Source organism: Dipodomys merriami, unplaced genomic scaffold (genome assembly GCF_024711535.1).
Source record: "Dipodomys merriami isolate MVZ:Mamm:240054 unplaced genomic scaffold, mDipMer1.0.p SCAF_126, whole genome shotgun sequence".
Classification (NCBI taxonomy): domain Eukaryota; kingdom Metazoa; phylum Chordata; class Mammalia; order Rodentia; family Heteromyidae; genus Dipodomys; species Dipodomys merriami.
In genome coordinates this window covers 2,806,172-2,831,526 of record NW_027202560.1, presented here as the reverse complement: position 1 = coordinate 2,831,526, position 25,355 = coordinate 2,806,172, and the positions used below count along the sequence as shown (strand labels likewise).

Genomic DNA, 25,355 nt, shown 5'->3' with positions numbered 1-25,355 from the left:
AGTGACTGGCAACTGGCAAATGTAGAGTTCTTGAGGGTAAAATGTGTTTTGTTTTGTTTTTTACAAAGTATGAGGCTCATAGTAAAAAATCTTCAGTGTTGATGACCCCATTGAAACTAGCTTAGTATTCTAAATATACATGCAGATGTTCAGTAAGCAGACATGTTTCTCTATTTTTATTCCAGGTAATTTGCTAGGTGCTAGGGAAGTAATGATGAGAAGGACATAGAAAAATCACAAGAATAGAAGAAATCATGTTAATAAATATTTTTGAGGTCAATAATTGCATATGGTCAATAATTCCCCATGTGGTCCCATGTGGCAATTCTTGGAAGGCAGTTTTCAAATAATTGAAATTTTTGTCATTGAGACATAGGATATAGCAGGGGCATTGGCCTGGTTGCACTGGAAGGTGTGGTACTGGGAATAATTTCTTTTTAAATTTTTCTTTACGTTTTTTACCTTTTTTCTCCAGGCTAACAGGTTTCATACCTTGAGCCACAGCTTAATTACTCACTTTCTTTTTTCTTTGTTTCTTTTTGCCGGTCTTGGGGCTTGAACTCTTCTGCCTGGTCACTGTCCCTGAGCTTCTTTTTTTTTTGGGGGGGGGGATCCGGTCTTGGGCCTGAACTCTGGGCCTGTGTGCTTTCCTTCAGCTCTTCAGCTCAAGGCTTGCACTCTACCACTTGAGCCACAGCATCACTTGTGGCTTTTTTTCCTACTTATGTGGTGCTGAGGAATTGAACCCAGGGCCTCAAGCATGCAAGGCAAGCGCTTTACCACTGAGACACTTTCCCAGTTCCCTTGTGAGATTCTTATGTCCAATTAACCACTCAAAACCCAGAAGTGATGCTATAGCACAAGTGGTAGAGCACAAGCCTTGAGTACAAGAGGCTCAGGGACAGCACACAGGTCCTGAGTTCAAACCCCACAACTGACAAAAAATACAGAAAGGAAAAGAGTACTACAAGAAGCCAAGATGACGATACAGAGTCTTGAAAGTTGAGAGCCAAGGTTCAAAGCCATCCTAGGCATGAAAATCCATGAGATGTTTTTCACCAATTAAGCAGCAATAGGTAGGAAGCAGTAGAGCTCTACCCTTGAGCAAAACTCCCCAAGTTCCAGCCCAGGAATAGCACAAATGAAAAGAATTCTCATGGACTTTTCTGCCCAAGCTGGATTCAAAACACAAATGCTCAGATTTCAGCCCTCTGAGCAGGTAGGATTATAGGTATGAACCATATTTTTTAAAATCTTGAATTGCCTCTAATATTTTTGTCCTCCTTTTCACTTAATTTTTTATTCCTTTTCTCTTTTTTGTAAGTTCATGTCATCTAGCTTATTATTTAGGCCTGGCCATTCTTTCTGCAGTTTTTGTTTTGAGTTTTATTGGTTGTTTTGGAGCTTGTTATAGTACTTGAACTCAAGGGCTGGTCATTGTTCCTAATTTTTTCTCAAGGGTAGTAGGCTTCCCACCTCAAGACACAGTTCAAATTTTGGCTCTTTACGCATTTGTCTTTCTTTCTGCATTTATTTTAGGTGCTGATCCTCTGGCTTGAACTTAGGACTTGGGCTTTTTTGCAGAGTTTTTGCCAAGTTTTTGTTGTTGTTGTTTTTGTTTTGTTTTGTTTTGTTTTTTTCTTTATTGCTAGTCCTAGGGCTTGAATATAGGGCCTTAACTTTTGCTAGTCATAAAATCAGGGCAGAGCCACTGTGTCTGAGGTTTTTCCCTTTCTTTCTCAAGACTAGCAGTCTCCATGGCTTGAGCCACAGATAAAGTTCTGGCTCTATTTATTTATTTATTCATTCATTCATTCATTTTTGGTGCTAGGGCTTAAACTCATGACATGGCCACTCTCCTGCTTGAAGTCAGAGCAGAGCCACTATGAATGAAGCATTTTTTGTATTGTTTTTCTCAAGACTAGCAGACTGTGACAGCTTGAGCCACAGCTTCATTGATGGCTTTGTTTATATAATGTTCTCCACCCTCCCCCCCCGTTCCCCCCCCACACACAGGCAAAAGCTGTAAAGTTCATTTTTCGACATAATATCTTGTACATCTCATTGTTGCAATAGGTCCACCTGTATCCCTATTTAAAAATTTTGTTTTTCCCCTTCCCCTTCCCCTTCACAAATTATACCAACATCAAATACAGTGAAAACGGGGGAGTTATTTATTTTTTGGTTCTGGTCCTAGGGCTGGAACACAGGGAGTGGTGACTGTTCCTAGACCTGAAATCAGGGCAAGATCACTGTGCAGGAGTCTCTCCCCTGTCCTGAGCAAGGCTGACAGGCTCTGAACCTTGAGATGCATCTCAACATCTGGCTGTGTAAAACAAATTTGGTAATTCATAGCTGGGGGAGCTGGGAAGGTGGCTCAGTGGTAAAATGCTTACCTTGAGCTGAAGAGCTAAGGGACAGCATCCAGAGCTAGAGCGGGCCCCATCACCCACAAAAAAGAAAAAATAAAAAGAAAGCTGGGTGCCAGTGGCTTACGCCTGTAATCCAAGCTACTCAGGAGGCTGAGATCTGAGGATTGCAGTTCAAAGCCAGCCTGGGAAGGAAAGTCCGTGAGACAATTATCTCCAATAAACCACCAAAAAACCAGAAGTGGTACTGTGGCTCAAGAGGTAGAGCACTAGACTTGAGTTGAAGAGCTGAGGGACAGTGTGTAGGCCGAGTTCAAGCCCCATGACCAACCAAAAAAATAGATTCTCATGGGAAGACAGGGACATTACCCAGGCTCTAAAATCAGAGGATAGTGGTTCAAAGGCAGCCTGGGCAGGAAAGTTGTTGAGACTCTCATCTCCAATTAATCACCAAGTGTTTGGAAGTAGTATAGTTCTAGTCTTGTGCAAAACAGCACAAGTTCAGGCACCAGTACTGGCACACATGCCCAGGCTGACTATGAACTACAATCCTAAGATTTCAGCTTCTACAGTAGCTAGGATTATAGGCATGAGCTACTACTTAAAAATATTTCATTGACTTTTCTCTTTTTTTGCCATCTTCTCATTATTTTGTTCATTTCTCGTGTGTGTGTGTGTGTGTGTGTGTCCTGGTGTTGGTTCTAGAGCTTGAACTCTGGAGCCTAGCCACAGTCTCTGAATTTGTTTTTCTTTTATTTTTGATGCTGTTCCTAGGGCTTGAATTCTGGGCCTAGTCCCTGTCCCTGAGTCATTCTTTTGTTGTTGGTGGTGATGGTCCTAGGGCTTGAACATAGGGCCTGATCACTTCCTGGGTTTGAAAGCAGGGCAGGGCCACTGTGTATGAGGGTTTTTGTTGTTTGTTTTCCCTAAAAGGAAGCAGTCTCTGTGGCTTGAGCCACACAGATCAACTTCTCGCTTCTTTTACTTTTTGGCAGTTCATGGCAGATAAAATTCTCATAGAAGTTAAGAAGTTGAGGGTACTATATCAGCACCTGAAATCTGAGGATTGAGGTTGAAAGCCCAGGCAGGTAAGTCCGTAAGATATATCTCCATTTAATCCCCTAAAGAGAAAAAGTGGTAGAGTGCTACCTTTAAGAAACGTATTTCTATTTCAAGCTCTGGCTTCAAGACCCAGGACTGATACACATTCACAAATCCCTAATGGTCTTTTCTGCCTAGTTTGCCTTGGAACCGAGATCTTCAAGTTCTGTCTTTTGTGTAGCTTGAGCTCCAGGTGTAAGCCACCAATTCTCTGCTCATTTTAAGATTTGGAATTGGCGCTTTGTGCTCTTCTTCCATTCTGATTTTATTTATGTATTTGTATTTAATTAATTAATTATTAGTTGTCCTACCCTATGTATCTGGGCCTGGTCACTTATTTTGCTTTTTTGCTGAAGGCTGTTGCTTTACCACTTGAGCCACAGCTCTACTTCTGGTTTTTGCTGGTTAGTTGGAGATCAGAGCTTCATGGAATTTCCTGCCCAGGTGGGCTTTTAACCACCATCCTGAGATTTCATGCTTCTAACTGGGATTACATGTCAGCCACCAAAAAATGCCTGACTCACTCAATTTTAATATTCTTAATAGGGTCTTATACTTTTTTAATTCACATTATAATGATGATGTCGATGATGATGATGATGATGATGATGATGATGATGATGATGATGATGATGATGATGATGATGATGATGATGATGATGATGATGATGTGCAGGTCATGGGCTTGAAATCAGGGCATGTGTGCTGTGCTGTCCATGATCTTCAGCTCAAGGTCTGGAATTTTGTCTATTTCTTTTTGCTTCTTTCTTGGTGGTTAATTTGAGAGAATTGTCTCATGGAAAAGCTTGGCACTACTCAAGAGGTTGAAATCTGAGGATTGTGGTTTCAAGCCAGTCCTGGCAAGAAGTCCAAAACACTCTTTCCTTTTTCTTCTAAGTTTTTGTTTTAATGAGAAAGATGGGGTGCAGTGGAGTTGCAGTTTCATTAGCAGGTAAAAAGGATGTTTGTTTTTGAGCAATGGCCTCCCAAAGTACACTGCCTCCTGGCTAGGGATGGTGAACTGATGGTTATAATGCCGTCTGTCTTCCTTCTGTGATCTATTGCCCTGGTAACCGATTGTTTACAAAGATGTGATCCTGACTCCTGAGCAACAGGAAAAGGCACAATATCATTCCTGGGTTGGGATGAAAACCAAGTGGATCCCGCCATTTGGTGTGCTGCCTTGCTCTGGGGGGCAGGATGATAGTGCACCCTTCTATGAAGAAAGAAAATAACTTGAACAATTCTGTCCTCTTTGTTCATTTCTGACAGATGAGGGCTGTGAGACACATTCATGGAATCATCTAGGGGACTTGTCCAGGATCTCCATTGTGTCTGGGAAGGAAGGGCCCCAAGTTTTGCTGTAGAGAGATGCATCCTGCAGTGCCATGGCCCTGGTTTGCTCCAGTGCCAGTGATTACCCAGATCAGGAAATGTCACCTGTTGCAGGTAAAATAGCTCTCAGGACATTTGTCCTGATGACCATGGAAGCCCATGCCTAGGCCAGTGTAAGCAATGGTGACACAGTGGTGCTCGTGTGGCTGGGAGTATGGAAGTAGCACAGGTGTGGATGAGAGGTGTGGGTAGCACACATGGTAGATGCCTTCTGCTCTGCCCACCACATGACTAAAGGTAATGCTGGATTCTGTCTGAAATTAACTAGGGTCTGGGGCACTGCACATTTTCTGAGATGCCAAAGCTCCCATGGGGACACAGGTTGAGGTAGACTAGGTGAAAGGGAGTGAAGGAAACCTGCAGAAAATAAGGAAGTTTTGATTCTTTTTAAAAGTTCCTTTAATGGTTAAATTTTAATCAAAATGGGAAATAAATGGAAAAAGTGATTCTAGATCTCAATTTCCTGAATAGCTAACATTCCAGGTGTGACACTATTACCCATCTCACTCTTTTTTATCTATTGAGTTTATTAGGTTCTAGACACTGTAGCAAGTAGAAAAGAAAAACTTTGTTTTGAAGTTCTATGCTTTAGTGTGTGGGGGTGGGGGAGGGTGGAGAATGTATAAATATGTTTGAAAATATGATGGAAAAATAGATTGAGAGATGTGCTAGGGAGGAGTGTTGGCAATTTACAGTGAGGTATGATTTCAGAAAAGCGTCATGTGGTAAAGTGACTTAGGAGATCAAGGCAACTCACCCAGGCCCCAGAATCAGGTAGGGTCATGAGCTCAAAGTTGAGGGTGTCTGGCCTGTCTTAGAGTCAGTAAACCAGTGTGGCTACATCACAATCAGTGTGTGGAGTAGAGGATATGCTTGCTGTAGGACAGGCAGTGGGCAGCTTGTGCAGAGCAATGAGTTACAAGTGTGGTCTCCACCCAGAAGCAGTGATCTCATCCAGGAACTTTAGCAGGTCCAGCCCAGACCTGTTTAGTCAGGGGCTAGGGTCCAGTGTTGCCTGCTTCAAAGAAGCCCTCTAGATGTATTTGAGAACCACTAGACAAGATAAGTTCCCTTAGACTATGGTAGAGACTTTGGATTTTATTCTGAAACAGAAGCTCTTGAAGGTTGGGAGTGAGAGAGTACAGGATTTAATTTAAGAAATATACAAAGTGGGTGCCAGTGGCTCATACCTCTATTCCTAGATACTCATGAGGTTGAGGTCTGAGAATCCTGGTACAAAGCTATTCTGGACAAGAATGTCTGAGACACTTAACTTGAAGTGGAGATATGGCTCAAGGGGCAAAGTGTTGGTTTTGAGAAAACAAGCTCAACAAATTCAAAGCCCTGGCTCTAAGTTCAAGCCCAAGTACCAGCACAAAACACACAGGCCAGGCAATGGTGGCTCACACCTGTAATCCTACTGACTCTGGTGGGTGTGGTCTGAGGATGGTAGTTTGAAACTAGCCCTGGCAGGAAAATCCATGAGATCTAATCTCCAAATACCCACTGGAAACAGCTAGAAGTGGGGCTATGGCTCAAATAGTAGAGCACCAGCCTTGAGTAAAAGCTCAGCCACATTATGCAGGGCCTTGAGTTCAAGCCCCAGTACTGACACTGACACAAACATAAGCACATATACACACACACAAACACCAACACAAGCAGTGATGGTCACTCATGGGAAGGAAGCACAGGAGCCCAGTGGTTCCCCTCTCAATTCTCAGGGCCCTCTTGTCCTCTGGAGACACCCCAGTTTTTCTTCCAGCATAATAATTATTATTACAAAATATTAGAATTATAAATATAATTACTATATTAATGCTATAAGTGCAATGATATAAAACATTTTTATAAAATGTATTAATATGTTACATATTATATTCTATAACATACATACATTATATATTATATAATATCTAGTAAATATACAAATAAATATAAATGTTATATATAATAGATAAAATATACATGCTACAATAGTAAATGAAATATAATGATATAAGTATAAAAATATTATAAATATACTTATTATTATACTAATTATTCTTCAGGAATCACAATGTGGCTTAGTGGTAGCGTGTTTGCCTGGCATACATGAAGACCTGGGTTTGGTTCCTCAGTAAACAGCAAAAGCAGGATGTGGCGCTGTGTCTTAAGTAATAGAATGCTAACCTTGAGCAGAGACAAGCTCAGAGACAGTGCCCAAGCCCTGGGTTCAAACCCTAGGACTGTCAAAAAAAGAACAATATAGTAATTCTTCTACCTGCTGGAGCCCTGTAAAACCAGACACACTCAATCAACTGGGACCTTGAATTTGAGTTCCACAAACATCAAAGATGATTTTTTTTCTAGTCAGTCCTGGGGCTTGAAGTCAAGGCCTAGGCACTGTCCTGGAGCTCTTCTGCTCAAGTCTCATGTTCTACCACTGTAAGCCACAGCACCACTCCAGTTTTCTGGTGGTTAGCTTAAGATTAATGTCATGGACTTTCCTGCCCCGGCTAGTTTTGAACTGAGATCCTCAGATCTCAGCCTCCTGAGTAGCTTCAATTACAGGGGTGAGCCACTGGCTCCAGCTCACAAACACAGTCTTAGCTTCCAGGTCAGTGCCCTGGGCCCCTCCAGGCTAGCTGGTCCTCTTCTTCCCCAGCTTATTGGTGCTGGCAGCAGGTGAACAGGGCAGCGGAAGAGAAGGTGGTTCCTAGTTAACTGGGGGATCCTTTCTGTGTACTGCATGTCCTGCATTAAAAACCCAAACCCCCAGAGACACAAGTTCATTCCTTCAAGGTGGACAATCACCCAGTTCAGAAATTTAGGGGCACCCCTTAAAATCAACCTCTACTCTGATCAGGAGCCCGAAGTGACTGTACCCCTTTTTCCCAGGTTTAAGTTTTTCATTCTCGTTTTCACTATTAGAGTGTGTGTGTGTGTGTGTGTGTGTGTGTGCGTGTGTCTGTGTGTGTCTGTGTGTCTGTGTGTCTGTGTCTGTGTCTATGTGTGTTTTAGTTAGGTAGTTGTACAGAGATGCGGCCATGCAGCAGAGCAGTTCCTGGGTGCAGTGTTTTTTGAACCATGTCTCCCATTTCACAATTCTCAGCACCCCTGACCTCAATTTTCTTAATCTTTAGATTATGTAGTGAATGTTTGGAATTCAGAACAAGCAATTCGGGGCTGGGAAGGTGGCTCATTGGAAGACTGCTTGCCTCACTCACATGAGGCCCTGGGTTCAATTCCTCAGCACCATATAAGCAGAAAAAAGCCAGGAGTGGTGCTTTGGCTTAAGTGGGAGGGCACTAGCCTTGAGCTGAGGAGCTGAGGGACAGCACCCAGGCCCAGAGTTCAAGGCCCATGACCAAAACAAAACAAAACAAAAAAATCAAAACCAAAAACCAAGCAATTCATGTCTACAGTGCATCTTGATCTGTGTCATCCCTTCAATATCTTCCCCCTGCTTCCCCAACCATTCCCTTATTTTTGCGGGTCCTGTCAAATCCTTAGGAGCCAAAGTGGAACCAGCCGGGTGTCCTACATAGGGATTCATAACAGAGGAGAGAGGAGGAAAAAAAGCAGTATGATGCACATGAAAGTTTGCCTTTATAATTTCACAGTGCATTGCTATTTCCTACTCAGATATAATAGTGTAAGCGTATAATGATACCCCAATGTTATCAACAAAAGGTTTCTGTCCAGGGTGATATCACAGAGGGTAGCACTGACATTCATTTGAAAAGTATATCCACTAAAATATTCAAATGGAAGGGAGTCTTCTTACCATAGATATATAAATGAGCTCAAAAAACAAAACACTTAACAAAATGTCTATTGATGTCAATTAAAATGTTAGTGCAATTTTATTTAGTGTGAACTGTGTTTATGAATGTTTAGATTGCAAATGGGAGTATTTTATTTCTGCCCACTTTCTCAGATCTCAGGAGGTTCATAAATAAAACAAATTTCTTTCTCCATTATTTTGTGATTACCACTTTCAAATGGCTCCCTGCCCATAGATTCTAATATTTGTGTCACAATGATTGGTAAAGACTTGAGCCTCTCCATTGATTATAATGACTCCCATTACATTCTGAAAGAGATAGTATATTAACTTCATCTTCAGACAGAGAGGTAAATTGATGCCAGCATGCTCAACGATTTTATGAAAGTTCATGCCATCGGTATCCACCATCTTTGGCAATGATGCATCAAATATTTATTTATTTATTGATTGATTGATTTTATGGTCCAGTCGTGGTGCCTGAACTCTGTGCCTGGGCGCTATCCCTCAGCTCTTCAGCTCAAGGCTAGCACTCTACCACTTGAGCCACAACTCCACTTCCGGTTTTTTGCTTTTTGCTTATGTGGTGCTGAGGAATCAAACCCAGGGCCTCAATCATGCAAGGCAAGTGCTCTAACACTGAGCCACCTTCCCAGCCCTGCATCAACTATTTAATGAAGGAAAACTGGGAGCCAAGCTCTGTTTCAATGTCTAGGAATGGCCTGGAATTAAAATGTATAAAAACTTCATTTTCATAGAGCTGATGTTCTAGATGAGGATACTAACTGACAAAGAAACAGTTAAAAAATCCAAACAGGCTTGGAAGGTGGCTCAGTGGTAGAGTGCTTGAGACCCTGGGTTCGATTCCTCAGCATCACATCAGGAGAAAAAGTGGGAAGTGGCACTGTGGCTCAAGTGGTAGAGTGCTAGCCTTGAGCTGAAGAGCTGAGGGAGAGTGCTCAGGCCCATATTTCGTGCCCCATGACCCCCCCCAATCCAAACAGTGGCAAACACTATGAAACAAAAGAAAATGGAGAAATGGAGTTATTTAAGTTCTGCCTCAACCACAACCTTGGGTGCAGCTACCTTAAGATGATCAAAAGAGGCTTCCGGGAGGAAGTGGCGCTGTAGCTCAAGTGGTAGAGCGCTCGCCTTGAGTTGAAGAGCTGAGGGACAATGCCCAGGCCCAGAGTTCAAGCCCCACGACCGACAAAAAAAAAACTATATAAAAGAGGCTTCCTGGAAATGGTGACTAATGAATTAAGGTGTGAGTTCCGCAAACGAGTCATGAAGGAAAGAGTTGGGGAAAGATGATTTTGGGCAGAGGGGAACACTTGGAGCAAAGGTTGTGAGGTGGGAGACTTGGTGTTTTTGAGGAACATCAAGGTTGCGTGTCACTGGAATGAAATGAGTGAAGAGGGATGGTGGCAGATGCATATGACCCAGAGAAGAGTCTGGTCACATAGGGTCATATAAGCAAGGGCAATCAATGTGGGTTTCTTCTAGAACTTTCCACTGTGGATAATAGCAGGAGGTATAACTATGTGATATGTGCTTTTCAAGGTTCACCATGGTGGCAATGTGGAGAATAAATGAAGAGTGAAAGCCAGGAGCCCTGTGTGGCCATTGTTTAGTACAGGTCAGTGTAGATTAGAATGTCAACAATGGAGTAAAAGTAGTAGATGAAGTAGTGTTTGTTGTTTATTGTTTTTCTTTTTCTTTTTGCTGGTACTGGGGCTTGAATTCAAAGCCTAGCAATCTCACTTAGTTTTTCACTCTAGTAATGCTGAACATGTGAGTGACAGCTGGACTCTTGGCCATTTTGGTGGTTAAGTGGAGATAAGAGTTTCACTGACTATGCTGTAGGGGTTGGCTTTGAACTGTGACCTTAAGATCTCAGCCTTCCAAGTATCTAAGGTTACACGTGTGAGCCACTAGTGCCCAGCTTGTGGAAATGGTTTTGTAAAATGAGACATTAGAACTTGCTCCAAAGATGATGTAGGCTTTAGGCTGAAGCAAATAATAAGATAGATGGTAGAACTATTACAATGAGAAGATGGTAGGAAGAGAAATGTTCTAGCAAGCAGGGAAAGGAATCTCAAATTCTGTTTTAGGCAAATAATTTTGCTTCACCATTGAGAGATAGCCTGGCTAACTGGAGCTGTCTAGTAGACAGGCCTTTAATTCCCCAAGCCTGGGAAAGAGCATTTTGAGTTAGAAATTGCATTTGGTGATTACCAGGGGGAAGGGATCATTTAAAGCCTGGAAAGTGTGGAATATCACCAAAGGAGGAAAAAGAGGCAAGCATACTGCCCAAACTTTGTTCTTAGTCTCCACATTAATCACTAGGTGTGGTCAAATACTACAGTCACTGAAACTAGCTACAACTATTGTATTATTTTTTTTTGGGTGTGCCATTCCTGAGGCTTGAACCCAGGGCCTAGGTACTGTGCCTACATGGAAGATTCCTGACTTCCATGATCAGACTTACTGTTTTCCTTCTGACTTTCCTGCCTCAGTCATCTTTCCATGGCTTACAGCCAAGGAGCTTGTCTTGGATGTAAGTGTAAGCCAGTTATCAACAAACCACAGGGTATGTTCAGAAGCAGCCATCTAGGATCTGCTGACTTTGCCCTGGGTCTGCACGCTCCATCCCTGGTCCATAGCAAAGGAACCACAAATGCATAAGTTGATGAACCAATGCTAAAGTGGATGGTTGTGGCTGGGCATGGTTTGGATGTACTGATGAAGCCACTCTAAGGTGGCTTAGGCATCACTGTTGGACCAGGTTTGTTAGATTTTAGAATACATGTTTCAATACATGTTCTAGTCAAGACTGCATACCTTTGTCTCTCCCAATCATCTCACATCCCAAGCAGGGCACACCCCCAAGTTCTCATCTCATTACCCAGTTAAGACTACTTTGCCCATTTTCTGTGCATAGATTCATTTTCTGAGTAATTCCTTCTTTATTTTATTTATAACACTTAGTACTAAACCACTGGCATTTAATGATTCAGTCTCTCATTATTCTCTGAGAATGTCTTTTATTCTATGGATCTATGAAATCCTTTGGGGCAAAATCTGTGACTTAAAACCATGGCCCCACCCTACACCATAGGACATTGAACATTAATAAACCCTGAAGCAAGGCCTGTTGTTTTAGAGGTCATCTTTTTAGGAAATCCTTTTCCCAACTCTAATTAAATTAGGGTTTTTAAAATTTAAGTTTGAAACACATTTCACCCTCTAGGTAACTATTTTGATTGCATTGGTCTGTTACAGGCTATAAGTCCCTCTCTGCTCCTGGTGATATACAAGGTTTCTACTTAACATGTGAAAAATGGAATGCATAAAAAGATCAGTGAAGGCTGGGAATGTGGCTTAGTGGTAGAGTGCTTTCCTAGCATGCATGAAGTGTGACATAAACAGAAAAAGCCAGAAGTAGTGATGGGTTTAAGTTGCAGAATTCTACCTTTGAGCAAAAAAGCTTAGTGGCCGTTCCCAGGCTGAGTTCAAGCCCCACAACTGGCAAAAAATATCAGTGGAGATGGGCTGTGAATGCAGTGGCCTCATGAACAATTATCTGTGTGGTTGTGGTTTTCACAGTGCAAATTACAGCACACCAGGTCATTCTTTCCAATCTGCATCCCTTCTTCTTGGGAACAAACTCTTCCCTGCAGCATGGGTCTTCCATGGACAGGAGGCCTCATGAAGGCTGATTTATCCTTACCGAGTATAATTGAATCCTTTGGTTTGCACATCTTAGCTCCACAGAAAGCACCGTTCCCAAATGTTAGGGAGAATAAGCAAGTTGGCAGTAGCTAAGCTGGGCTAGGCAGATGGGGTAATGTGAATTTACACATATATACTTTGCCTAGTCCATAGGTTTCAGAGAAAGCATGAAAACTCAAAAACATTTGGAATTTAAGGGGCTTTGAAGAGGCTTAATTCCTTAATGAAAATTAGCATCATTGTTTCTTAGCTATGAATGACTTCAGGAAAAAAAAAACTAAAAATGATATTATTTGAAACTGGGTACTAATGGCTCATACCTCTAATCCTAGTGACACAGGAAGCTGAGATCTGAGGAGTGTGGTTCAAAGCCAGCCTAGATAGGAAAATCCATGAGACTCTTATCTCTGGTTAACTATCAAAAAGCCAGAATTGAAGTTGTTGTTCAAATGATAGGCCATCATATTTGAGAAAAAAAAGAACTAAGCCAATGATACCCCATCCTGACCCTGAGTTCAAAACCCACCAGGAAGGAGAGAGAGAGAGAGAAAGAGAGAGAAAGAAAAAAAGAAGAGGGCAGAGAGAGAGAGAAAGATAGAGAGAGTGAGGCAGTGATGGGGGAAGTAATAATAATAGAAATGTAATGACAACAAATCTAAAGAATGTGGCAAAGCCTTTAATAAGTTCTTGAAAAACAAGGGATAGGAGCTCTGCACAAGTAATGGCTGAGGAAGCTTTATTGAAGTAGGATGCCTAAACTGGGCACCTAAGACTCATACCTGAAATCCTAGCTACTTAGGAGGTTTATGGTACAAATCCAGCCTGGGCAGGAAAGTCTGTGAGATTTTTACCTCCTTTTTTTCTTTCCAGTCCTGGGGCTTGAACTCTGGGCCTGGGCAATGTCCCTGAGCATTTTTTGCTCAAGGTTAGCACCCTACCACTTGAACCACAGCACCACTTCCAGCTTTTTCTGTTTATGTGGTACTGAGGAATCAAACCTGGGCCTTCATAAGCATTAAATTCTGGAAGTAGAACTGTGGCTCAAGTGGTAGAGCACAAAAGCTCAGGGATAGCACCCAAGAAAGAGATGGAGCACTAGGACTGGCAACAAAAAGAAAATATGAACTATTTACTTTGTGCCACATCAAGTATTTTGGACTATTTAAAGTATCAAAAGATAGTTCTACTTAAGAAATCATGGCTTAAATGTCTGGGGTGTGTGTGTGTGTGTGTGTGTGTGTGTGTGTGTGTGTGTGTGTCTGTGTGTGTGTTTGTGGTACAGAGAGAGGAGAAAGCATGGAAAGCCAAGAGAGTTCTAAATCTAAGACTTCAGAGGCCATCTTTCAGAGAAAGCCTGCAGAACTGGGAGTAAACTAGATCCAATGCTGTGCTTTGGTCAACTAGTTGTAAGAAAGCCCCAACTGGCCACTGGTGTGGATTGCAGGAAAGAGGATAAGGCAGTAAGAATAGAATTAAAGGGGTCTGAGCCACTCACACAAATTCCAGGTATCATTTCCTGGTTATATGTAGGCCCAACCTTTGATCTTCAGTAAAACCAGGAATTCACAAAAGTGAAAACTTGTAAGAAATAACTGAAATAAATAAATGACTAGAGGTGTTCAGCAGCAAATTTTGGCAAGCAGAACACATGTGAACAGAGCAAAATGGAAATGATCAACTCTGACAAGTGGTGGTGTGGAGCACAGAGAGACTCATGCACAGAGCTAGGCTCTGAGTTCAAGGCCCACGACACAAAAAGGAAGGAGTAATGATCAAAACTTTTCCAATTTTGATTTCTAGCATGAGCCTATATATTCAAGCATTTAGCAGCCCAATAGACTTCAAGTAGAACAAACTGTGATCACTTAACACATTGTAATTAAACCATCAAAGATAGAGAACCTCCAAAATCACACAATTCATCACACACAAGACTTCTTCAATGAGATTATGAACAATTCCACGTAAGAAACCAAGGATGTCAACGCACAACAAGTGCAGCAAATTTACAATGCTAAAAGCTAGACTACACAGAGAAATGAATGAGGTCTTATCTCCAGTAAGCAGCAAAATGCCGAGCTGGAGGTTTGCTTCAAGTGACAGAGTACTATGGAAACCCAGAAAGCCAAACAAAGCTAGGTATTCGTTGGTGGCTCATTCCTGCTATTCTAGATAGTCAGAAGCCTGAGATCTGAGGATCACAATTCAAAGCCACCTTGGGCAGGGAAATCTATGAGACTCTTCTTGCCTTTTAACCACAAAAACAAAGAATAAAAGCCAAAGTAGAGCTGTGGCTTTACCTTGGGTAAAAGTCTCAGGGACTGGAACTAGGCCATGATTTCAAGCCTAGAACTAGCACCTAAAGAAAGAAAGAGAAAAGGAGAGAAAGAAAACAAAAACAAAACAGAAAGCCAAACAAGAGCACAGATCTATAACTTCAAGCCCCAGCATGCATGTGTAGGTACACACACACACACACACACACACACACACCCCAAGATTGAAATACAAGCAGTAATGAGGTTATGTTGAGTAAATCTTTGATGTCCTGAAATCATGAATATAAATGACAACTAGATACCAATTGATATAGATATAGATAGATAAACTCTATAGATTATCTATCTGCTAAAGATAACAGATCTATCTATATCTGTAACAGATTATCTGTAGAAATTTTATCTCTCTCTCTCTCTCTCTCTCTCTCTCTCTCTCTCTCTCTCTCTCTCTCTCTATCTCTCTATCTATCTATCTATCTATCTATCTATCTATCTATCTGGCTATCTGTCTACATAGAGAGTGCGAGACAGAGAGAAAACAATCTTGGGGCTTGAACTCAGGCCCTGGACACTGTCCCTGAGCATCTCTAACTCACGGCTAGCATGCTACCACTTGAGCCACAGCTCCAATTCTGGCTTTTTCTTTTTAGGTGGAACTGAAAAACTGAACACAAGGCTTCATGCCTGCTAGGCAAGCACTCTAACACTAAGCCCCATTCCTAGCCCCTAGTTAAAGGTTTTTAAACAGAAGTACTAGAGTTCAAACTGAGAGCCTCTAGCTACTAACTAGATCCCTCTTCCTCTGCAGGGGATCTTGTACTTGAGCTGACTCCCCTAGCCCCTACCCTTCATCACTTTGGATTACAAAGCAATTGATGAGGACCTAATAGGAAATGTTGATGTTTTCTTTTACCTCATCGATGGTATTGACTACTGGTAACTCCTACCAGAAGTGGATTTTGACCATGAGTTGCTCCTATTTTCACCACCAAGTTAAGTGAAAGAGAATGGAGAGATGCCCTGTGACCCATTGATCCTAGTGCAGGGAATCCTGAATAAAAGGAAAGAATTGTGCATACAAATGTGGTAAATTCACAAAAGGAAGAGAAAAGCATCCTGTACCTGGCTTTACCTCCTGATTCCCCCTTCACCTCCATGGTTGAATCTTACTTGGCCATATTTGCAACAATATATCCTTCTTAGCAGTACTTCCTGTGCCTCAGCCACAGGTTTCAAGTTGCTTTTATTTTCAGGGTTTGTTTTGTGACTTCATCTTTTTGTATGGCCTTTTAATTTATTTTTTGTATTTTTTGTCCATCATGGGGCCTGAATTCTGGGCCTGGGCACTGTCTCTGAACTCTTCAGTTCAAGACTAGCTAGCACTCTACCACTTGAGCCACAGTGCCATTTCTGGTTTTTTTCTGCTTATGCGGTAGAGAGTAGCCTTGAGGAAGTAAGCCCAGATACAGCACCTAGGACTTGGTTTCAAGCCCCAAGACTGGGACACACACACACACACACACACATACACACACACACACAAACACACACACACACACACACACACACACACACACACACACACACACACAAGCTACCTACCTTTATGTACGAAAGATACTTAGGTTCTGTGCTCTCTTAAAATGTTTCTAATCATGTACAGTTGTGTAAGTATCTCTCATTTTAAATGATCATTCTTCCCTTCTGTTTAAAAATGAAATTATGAGAGCCTGGTATCCATGGCTCACACTTGTAATCCTAGCTATTCAGGAGGCTGAGATCTGAGAATCACAGGTCATTGCCAGCCCAGGCACAAAAGCCCGTGAGCCTCTTATCTCCAATAAACCACCAGAAAACCAGAAGTGTGCTGTAGCTCAAGTGGTAGAGCACTCGCCTGGACTGAAGAGCACAGGGACAGCACCCAGGCCCAGAGTTTAAGCCCCATGACCAAAAAAAATAAAAAGAAAAATTATCAGAAAAAATATTTTTGTAAAGCAGATATTTTCTAAGGCCAAAAAACCTTCAGAATTTCTGGTCCATAAAATGTTATGTGCATGGTCTTTCTGTAACTCTCCAATGTATATTCCTATATTTTTAGGGGAAGTTTATATATAGCTTTTACTGTACTACTCAGAAGAGATTTATGCTCAAATATCTAGCACCCTTGAATATGCAGTCCCATGACTTTGCAGGAAAAGAATGGAAAGAGATGGAAACCCACGACAGGAATGAAAGGGAGTAAGGCAGTTTGCACTTCTTACTCACTGTGCTCTCAACAGCAGGGGAGAAGGTGGAGAGGACATCAAATGGCACAGATACTGGTAAGGAGTTTTCATTCGCTTTGGCAGTGGTTTCACCAACAAAAGGGAGATGTATAAGCACAAAAGAAAGGTTCATTGACATTTTTGCTTTATTATTATGTGATTTATTTTTTAAAAAATTGAGCCATTTTTGCCTACAAACACAAAATACTTTAGGATGAAGGCTAATAAGATAAGCAGTCTTAAATTTTCATTTCATTTCAAATATAAAAGTATTGATCTAGTCAGGTGCTGGTGGCTCACGCTTGTAATCCAAGCTGCTCAGGAGACTGAGATCTGATGATCTAGATTCAAAGCCAGCCCAGGCAGGAAACTCCATGAGACTCTTATCTCCAATAATCGACCAGAAAACTGGAAGTGGTGCTGTGGATCAAGTGGTAGAGCACTCGCCTTAAGCTGAAGAGCTGAGGGACAGTGTCGAGGTCCAGAGTACAAGCCCCATTACTAGAAAGATAGATAGATAGATAGATAGATAGATAGATAGATAGATAGATAGATAGATAGATAGATAGATAGATAGATAGATAGATAGATAGATAGATAGATAGATAGATAGATAGATAGATCTAGCTGGGCACTGATGGCTTAAGCCTGTAATCGTAGTTAATCAAAAGGCTGACATTGGAGATTTGCAGTTCGAAAGCCAGACCAGGCAGAAAAGTCCATGAGACTCCTGTCTCGGATAAACTACTCAGAAAAAGCTGGAAGTGGTGCAGTGGCTTAAGTGGAAGAACTCTAGCCTTGAGTACAAAAAGGGTCAGGGATGGTGCCAGGTCCTGAGTTCAAGCCACAGAACTAGCAAAATAAAAAGTATGTATCTACACAAGAGTAGAGTAAAAAGTTTCAGTGACATGACCTTCTAAACAAGAGGAAACTATAGTCAGAAACAGATCAATTGCTGGCAAGGGCTGTGAACAGACACAAAGGTGTGGCTACAAACTGGCATGAAGGAACACCCTCAGGTAAGCCTCATACATACAGAAACTATTCTTTTTTTGCGGGGGGGTCCGGTCGTGGGGCCTGAACACTGGGCCTGGGCACTGTCCCTCAGATCTTCAGCCCAAGGCTAGCGCTCTAACACTTGAGCCACAGCACCACTTCTGGCTTTTTTCTTTTTGCTTATGTGGTGCTGAGGAATTGAACCCAGGCCCTCATGCATGCAAGGCAAGCGCTCTACCACTGAGACACCTTCCCAGCCCAGGAACTATTCTTTATTTGTGTATTACAATATACTGTGATTATGTAGTATAAATATAGCTATGATTCTATAGTATAAACATAAATATTATTTCTCAATACAGTGTCATATTGCAAAAGAAACAGTATACAAATTGTAGCTCAACTTTGTCCTAGAAGACTATCCTGATTCTTAGTAAGGGAATCAATATACATTACAAAAATGAATATGTTTCAAAAATAATTGTTCTGTTTTGCCTTTAGACATCTCTTGCTAGATCAACAAGTACATCAAGTAATTTAACTATGTTATATCAAATACTGTATTATGGAGAGAACTTTTGCTTTCCAGTAAAGTAAATAAGCTTGTATTACACTTGCCTTCCTACACAGCAACTGGAAAACCAGACAAAATAGAAGAAAGAACTATTTTCAGACTGGAGAAAAGACAGAACAAGACTTTGGTCCAGGAGAAAAGAAAAACAAAGTGAACCCTACAGTTGTGCTTTCTGCCTAGAGAAAAGTTCCAAACCACAACACACAGAGGAGAACCTAAAGCCAACAGAACTCTCACAGGCAAAATAAGTCAGGGATAATGTCTGGAGTCAGGGAAGGCTGAAGCAGCTACCACATGAAAGTCAGAAAACTTCAGAAGATGCAGCTATGTAAGTAAAATGTTCCAAGAATCTACAGATGTGCCCATGTGACTTTATCTGAATAATACCCTGTTCAAGCACTAGGTAATTCCACAAAGCTGGAAGAGGAACTACCTGAGTAGTAAGTGACACAATCCCCAAAGCTCAAGCTAGGCTGAAACATCAGGTTTCTAGGCAACCAAAGTGAACAGACTTCATTGAACACCTGAGGGCTAAGAGTGAATTCAGAAAAATTAGGGCTCAGCAGTAAAGATAAACTAGTCTTTAAGAATGAAGGTTACATTAGACTCACTATAAATAAGCCAAACAGAAAGAGGGAGGGGTGACATTGTCCAAAAAGAAATGTACTCTTTACCCGACTTATGAAACTGTAACCCGTATCTTTATAGTAACAATTAAAAAAATTTAAGTATGAATCTGAACTATGTATATCATGACTAACTGCCAATTAATGGAAAGTAGAACTGGGCCATTGGTGGCTCATGACTGTGTTCCTAGCTACTCAGGGGACGGAGATCTAAAAATCACAATGGAAGGAAAGCCAGGGCAGAAAAGTTTGTGAGGCTCTTATCACCATTTATTTATCCAGCAAAAATCAGAGGTATGGGTCAATTGCCAGCTTTGGGAGAAAGGGGGCAAGGTAGACTTTTAAGCCCTGAGTTCAAGCCCCAGTTCCAGAACACACACAATGAGAGAGAGAGAGAGAGAGAGAGAGAGAGAGAGAGAGAGAGAGAGAGAGAGAGAGAGAGAGAGAGAGAGAGAGAGAGAGAGAGAGAGAGAGAGAATAGAGAGAGAGAGAGAGAGATTGAGGAATAAACCGAAGGAAAAAAAAGTAAAAGAAAAAAGAAATAACTTCATACAGTACATTTAAAACAACAACAAAACCCTCTTGTTCTCATACCTTGGAGTTCATTTCAATCTTATTCATAGCTATTTAACTATAGGACTAACAAATGAGGGAAACCATGGGACCTATTCTTTGGGTATGGCTTACTTCACTTAATGTGATTTTTTCCCAAGTCTTTCCATTTTTTTTTTTTTTACAAAAGGGCATGTGTCATTCTTTCTGATGGAACCATTGAATTCCATTGTGTATGTGTGTGTGTGTGTGTGTGTGTGTGTGTGTGTGTGTGTGTGTGTGTGTGTGCGTGTGTGCACGCGCGTGCACGCACATATATATATCACATTTTCTTGGTCTACTCATCTACTGAGAAGCATCTGGGTTGTTTCCATATCTTAGCTATGGTAAACAATGCTGCCATGAAAATGGATGTACTGTTAACTTTAGTGTGGCCTTGTTTGTGATTGTTTAAATGTTAGAATTTAAAGAGAATGGTCAATAGCAAATGAGTCAATTTCATATTTATTAACTATTTTATTAAATTTAAAATGTAAATTTGCTGGGGGGATGGATCAGTTACGGGGACCAGGGAGGGTATGAGTGTATATATTGTGGGGGAAGCCCAGCTTCCTTGATATAAGCAATTGTGCATATGACATCAAGTTCTCTACTAGTGCAGACATAGAGCATTAAGTATCTCAGTTGTACACCCTCCAGGATTTGCTCTTCATTATCAGCTGTGAGGGTCTATGTGTACCAATATTCTGGCTGAATAAGAAACACCCCATCAGGCATGTTAAAGCATGAATCTTCAGTTTTGCTCCCAAAACACTCAGGTGTTCAAGTAACCTGCTTGCAATGACCTGGAGAGTTCTCTCTCCAGACTCTGAGCTACCAGACTTTGCTTCTTTCAAAAGAGAATTTACTGGAAGTATTCAGAGTCTCTGATTCTTGCTGCATGGCATTAATAAATTGGAAGAGAGAGAGAGAACTAGACAGGATGAGGATTTTCAGGGAGAGATTCTAGGCCTCTTTGGCATGATCACAAGGAGACCCGTGAGTGAAAGTAACACATGCACAAAATTATAAAAATTCAATACCTAAGCCTATATGAAATAACACTGCAAAAATCACAGATCATGCTGTCCACATGTTCTTTTTCTTTTTCTTTTGTCACTCATGGGGCTTGAACTCTGGGCCACGTGCTGTACCTCAGCTCTTCAGTTCAAGCTAGCGCCCTACCACTTGAGACATAGCATCACTTCCAGCTTTATCTGCTTATACAGTGCAGAGAAATCAAACCCAGGGCCTCATGCATGCAAAGCAAGCACTCTACCACTGAGCCACCTTCCCAGCCCCTGTCCACATGTTCTTAATAATCTTTTATATTTACTGCAGAATGGCAAAGGAAGAATTCAAAATGGAATATGATTTGGATGACTATGGACAATCAGCGCAATTTATTAATAAATTGTGATCGATGCACAGAAGCAATGTGAGATAGACACACTGACTGTCAGACAACCAATTTCCCCACAGAGACACATCACCGTATTCAGGTTACCTGGAAGACTTCTAAGATTTCTGTTGAGCATGTGAGTCCATGCGAGCAGAAGAGCCGCAGCAGGACTCTCATGCTGTGGGGCTTTCTGTCTTCAGCTTCATGGTTTTGGAGGATGGTGGCTCCTTGGTTTTTATGAGAGTCTCCTGTGGGTCAATCTCCTGGATGAACCAATCAGTGCTCACCATCCAGAGGTGTTAACTCTCCCCCCTCCACACCCCATGCCAAAAAAAACGTCCTGCTTGGGACAGGTGGTCTGGAGGGAATTCCAGCTCTCTAAGCAGATGAGCAGCAAGAACATGGTGAGCTGAGTACACTCGTGTTCACTAGGAGCAGTGAACTGATTATCACTTCCATGTACACAAGTATTTATTTTCTTCAACTTGGCACTTAGTGAAATGGATGGAAGGGAAACCAAGTCTCCATTCTGGCTGAAGGTGAAATGGCAAAGCTTCCTTGCAACTGAGGTTGATTTAGCTATCAGGTGGAAGAAGTGAAGTCCTGGGGGCAGATAGCATCAGAATCAGATGGAACGTTCCAAACCAGCCCAGGCCATGTGAAAGTTCTGGACTCTTTCCTCCAGCTGACCACCCAAAGGACACAGGTACATATGTGGCTCAAGTAGTAGGGTGTTAGCAGGGAGAAAAATAATATCTAAGACACAGTATCCCAGCCCTGAGTCCATGTCCCAGGACATGTCCTAAATTAAAGGAAACCATGAACTCAATGTCTTTCTATGTCCTTTAGAGAAGCAGTGATTTCTATAAATGTCTCACAGGATATTCTTTATTAGACATTCCTATGAACTGACCACATTCCTCAAATTACAGTTGAAGGGAAATGCACCTGGTGACATTACATTTCTAACCATGGGATGAAGTTCACAGTCAACCCCAGGTAGCAGAGTCTGTAGTCCATATATGGATTATATGGGCAGAAGCAGAGGCACTGGCAGAGTGAATGTGTGCTTTTGACACAACAGGAAGAACAGCATGCACTGATGACCTTTGCACATGATTTTCTGACTGAAGAGCTTCACAGTGATATGATGGGAAGTAATAGAGTGGAGTTTTCAGATCTAAGTCACAGAAGGGCAACTCCTCTTCCTTTCCAGGAGGAATCCATCAACTACTCAGAAAAAGCCAGAAGTGGTGTTCTGTCTCAAGGGATGGAGCACACGCCTGGAGCACAAAGACACTCATTGATGCAGTCCAGGCCTAAGTTCAAGTCCCACGAATGGTCAAAAAAATAATTGGGACGTGGGGATGGAATAGAGATATAGATAATTGGACTGCTGGATTGATTCACAGAAACAAGTCAATGGGGCCAAGTCTGGTCCTGTAAAAGATTAGCGGACCAGACTGGAGCAAAAAAAAACCAAGATCCACTCATGTGTTTTCTATAATACACTCAAATCATAGTCACAGATCAACACAAGTCTGAGCAAAGGGATGGAAATGAATCTTCCAGGAAAATTCATCCTGTGAGAAGGCAGGAGTATCCACCCTGTCATCTGATAAAACAGAGTTCTGATTAAAACCAATTAGAACAGACAAGATCATTACAGATAAAGGGAGTGATCAATGAAGAAACAATCACATAGGTTAATATATAGTCCCCAAACACGAAGCACTTAAACATGAAATAAATGTTTTCAGCCTCACAGAAAATGACAGACCCCAACACTCATGTTCAGGTTTTCCAATACTATTGGAAGCTCTACTTCCTGACCTTCACTTTCATCGTATGTTTATTTGATGGATGAGGAGTGGAGAGATGATGATTTGGCTGGGGTGGGGGTAGTTTAATTCAAAATGAGATCATGAGATCCCCTCCTCCTGATAATAACTAGGAGCCACCAATACCTCGTCTCATAATTATATTCTTTAGCAACTTGAGAACAGTCAGCTAGTCAAAGGGTAGAATAGAGTGAAATCTCCAGCCAGTCTTGGTGTCAACTCCTACTGTGTGGAAAAATAGGGCTGTGGTTTGAAGTGGTAAATGCAGGAAAATAGGAATCCACTCCACATATCCCTTTTCCTCTCAATTGACTGGGGAAAGGAAATCCACAGTACATAACTCTGGAAAATTCAAAATACTATGACATCATAACGACTAATCCCCAAAGAAAGGTTTTTGACATCTAAAGGTGAGGACACAGAATCTCTACAAATGAGTAAACCCCAAGCCCAGAATAGGAAATGTCAAATACTGGATTCCTCAGGGATAGAAATGATTTTGTTTTATCATTGTTCAACTCATGGTAATATTTTTTGTCTCAGTCTCAGTCTTATCCTCCAGGAGCATAATTTTATTTTTCAGGAAAAGAAAGAATTTTCTTAGGAAAATTTGCTTAGGAAAAGAAAGAATTTTCTGGAAGGAATCAGTCTCAGGAACCTTAGTTGGTCCATTTGCCCACGATCCTCAACTTCATGTCTTGCACGGGGCAAGGGTGGGGGGAGATCTGTGTATGAATTCTGCCCATCCATCCCTCCTGCTCACAGATGTCTCCTGGATAATTTCAGATCTGTCCTTCAAGTCCCATCTGAGAGGTTGACAACTCATGGCTTCCTCTGTGACCAAAGATGGTCCAAGGAAATCCATGTCCACTTTGAGTAAGAATTCTATTATTATTATATTATCTATATATCTAATAGATATATCTATACATCTATTATCTATTATATTCCTTCTTTCATTCTTTCAACAATTATGGCTGAGGGGCATCTGCATAGGTCTCACAGCTCTCTTGGCCCATTGGCCATGCTGCCGTCCAGGGTCTCTGCCCAGCTATCTCCACCCAGAGAATCTCATCAGAATCTTATCCGTATCTCCATTCTTGAGTTGTTCTCAGCCAGATGCCCTCTGCCCTCTGGCCTCATCTGTGTTATATTGAAATTCATTTGTAAGATCCAGATTGGACATATTTTGAGAGGTCAGATTAGGAGTCTTTATTAGAGTGTTCATTATTAGTCAGTAACTGCAGGCAGATACATGTCCTCAGAAAACTTGCAGCCTTGAATGCACTTTGTACCATCAGGAAACTGAGCCATGAGGATAATGAAGAACAGAAAAGCAATGTCCAACTCCAGTGAAAAGCCCAAGTGAGATGCCATGGTGATCTGAGGAGACGCAGGAAACATGAAGCATGGTGAAAAATGGTGCGTGTAATTGTTGGGGCCTAAAAAGGGTCAAGATAAGGGTCACAGGAAGCTCAAGATTCAAGTTCAAGACACAGGACTGGGATGAAACTATTGTCCAAGTTCCTCTAGGAACTCAGGCACACACATCACATGGGGGTGGGACGTCCTTCTTCTAGGAACTCAGGCATGCACATCATCTGGGGGTGAGATTTCCTTTCCTCTGGGGATTCAAGCAGAGCCATCACCTGGAGGTGGCCTCTACCTTCATCCAACAAGAAGGCAAGATAGTGCCAGGTAGATCCAGTATCCTCATTTCACCTGCTTATACAGACGCTTCTGATTCAAAATTACAAATCCCCATGTCTCATACCCTACTGTATTTAAACCCTGATCCGCCTGTGCCTCCAGGCTGATGCTCCTCTCCAGCAATGATTAACTCCTAACCCCATCTATAGGAGGTATCTGCCTTCTTCTTTCCTTTTGTCTCCTTGATCTTTCCTAACAAAGTAGGGCTAGCTATATCTCTTGTTTACATTAACTTATTCCATTGTCATTATGGAGGTGATGCCCAGAGCAATTCCCATGACCTGAGTCAGGTAAGAATACATTTCCTAACTTAACCAAAGAAGTGAAGGACCTCTATGATGAAAACTTGAAAAACTTGAAAAAGGATATCAAAACAGAACTTAGAAAATGGCAAAAAAAAAAAAAATCCCAGGCTCCTGTATTGGAAAGATCAACATCATGAAAATGGCAATACATCCCAAGGCTATTTAAAAATTCAATATGATACCTATCAAAATTCCAACCTCATTCTTTAAGGAAATAGAAGAGGCAATCCAAAAATTCAGATGGAACAATAAAAGACCCCAAATAGCAAAAACGCTCCTCAACAGAAAGAACACTGATGGTGGAATATCAATACCAAATTTCAAACTCTAATATAAAGCCATAGTAATCAAAACAGCTTGGTACTGGCACAAGAACAGACCTCAGGACCAATGGAATA

At 41.6% G+C, this 25,355-nt stretch overlaps 1 protein-coding gene across 1 annotated transcript in view; it reads left to right on the top strand.

The window, feature by feature from the left end:
• LOC138824120 (protein FAM114A2-like) overlaps nucleotides 1–19,113 on the top strand; it is a 44,405-nt gene extending 25,292 nt beyond the window's left edge. Inside the window, exons 7-8 of the mRNA XM_070017824.1 lie at nucleotides 16,841–16,969; nucleotides 18,539–19,113. Of these exons, the coding sequence (XP_069873925.1) occupies nucleotides 16,841–16,969; nucleotides 18,539–18,562 (153 nt within the window). The 3' untranslated portion in view covers nucleotides 18,563–19,113. The remainder of the gene's footprint in view (nucleotides 1–16,840; nucleotides 16,970–18,538) is intronic.
• Nucleotides 19,114–25,355: the final 6,242 nt, after the last annotated feature.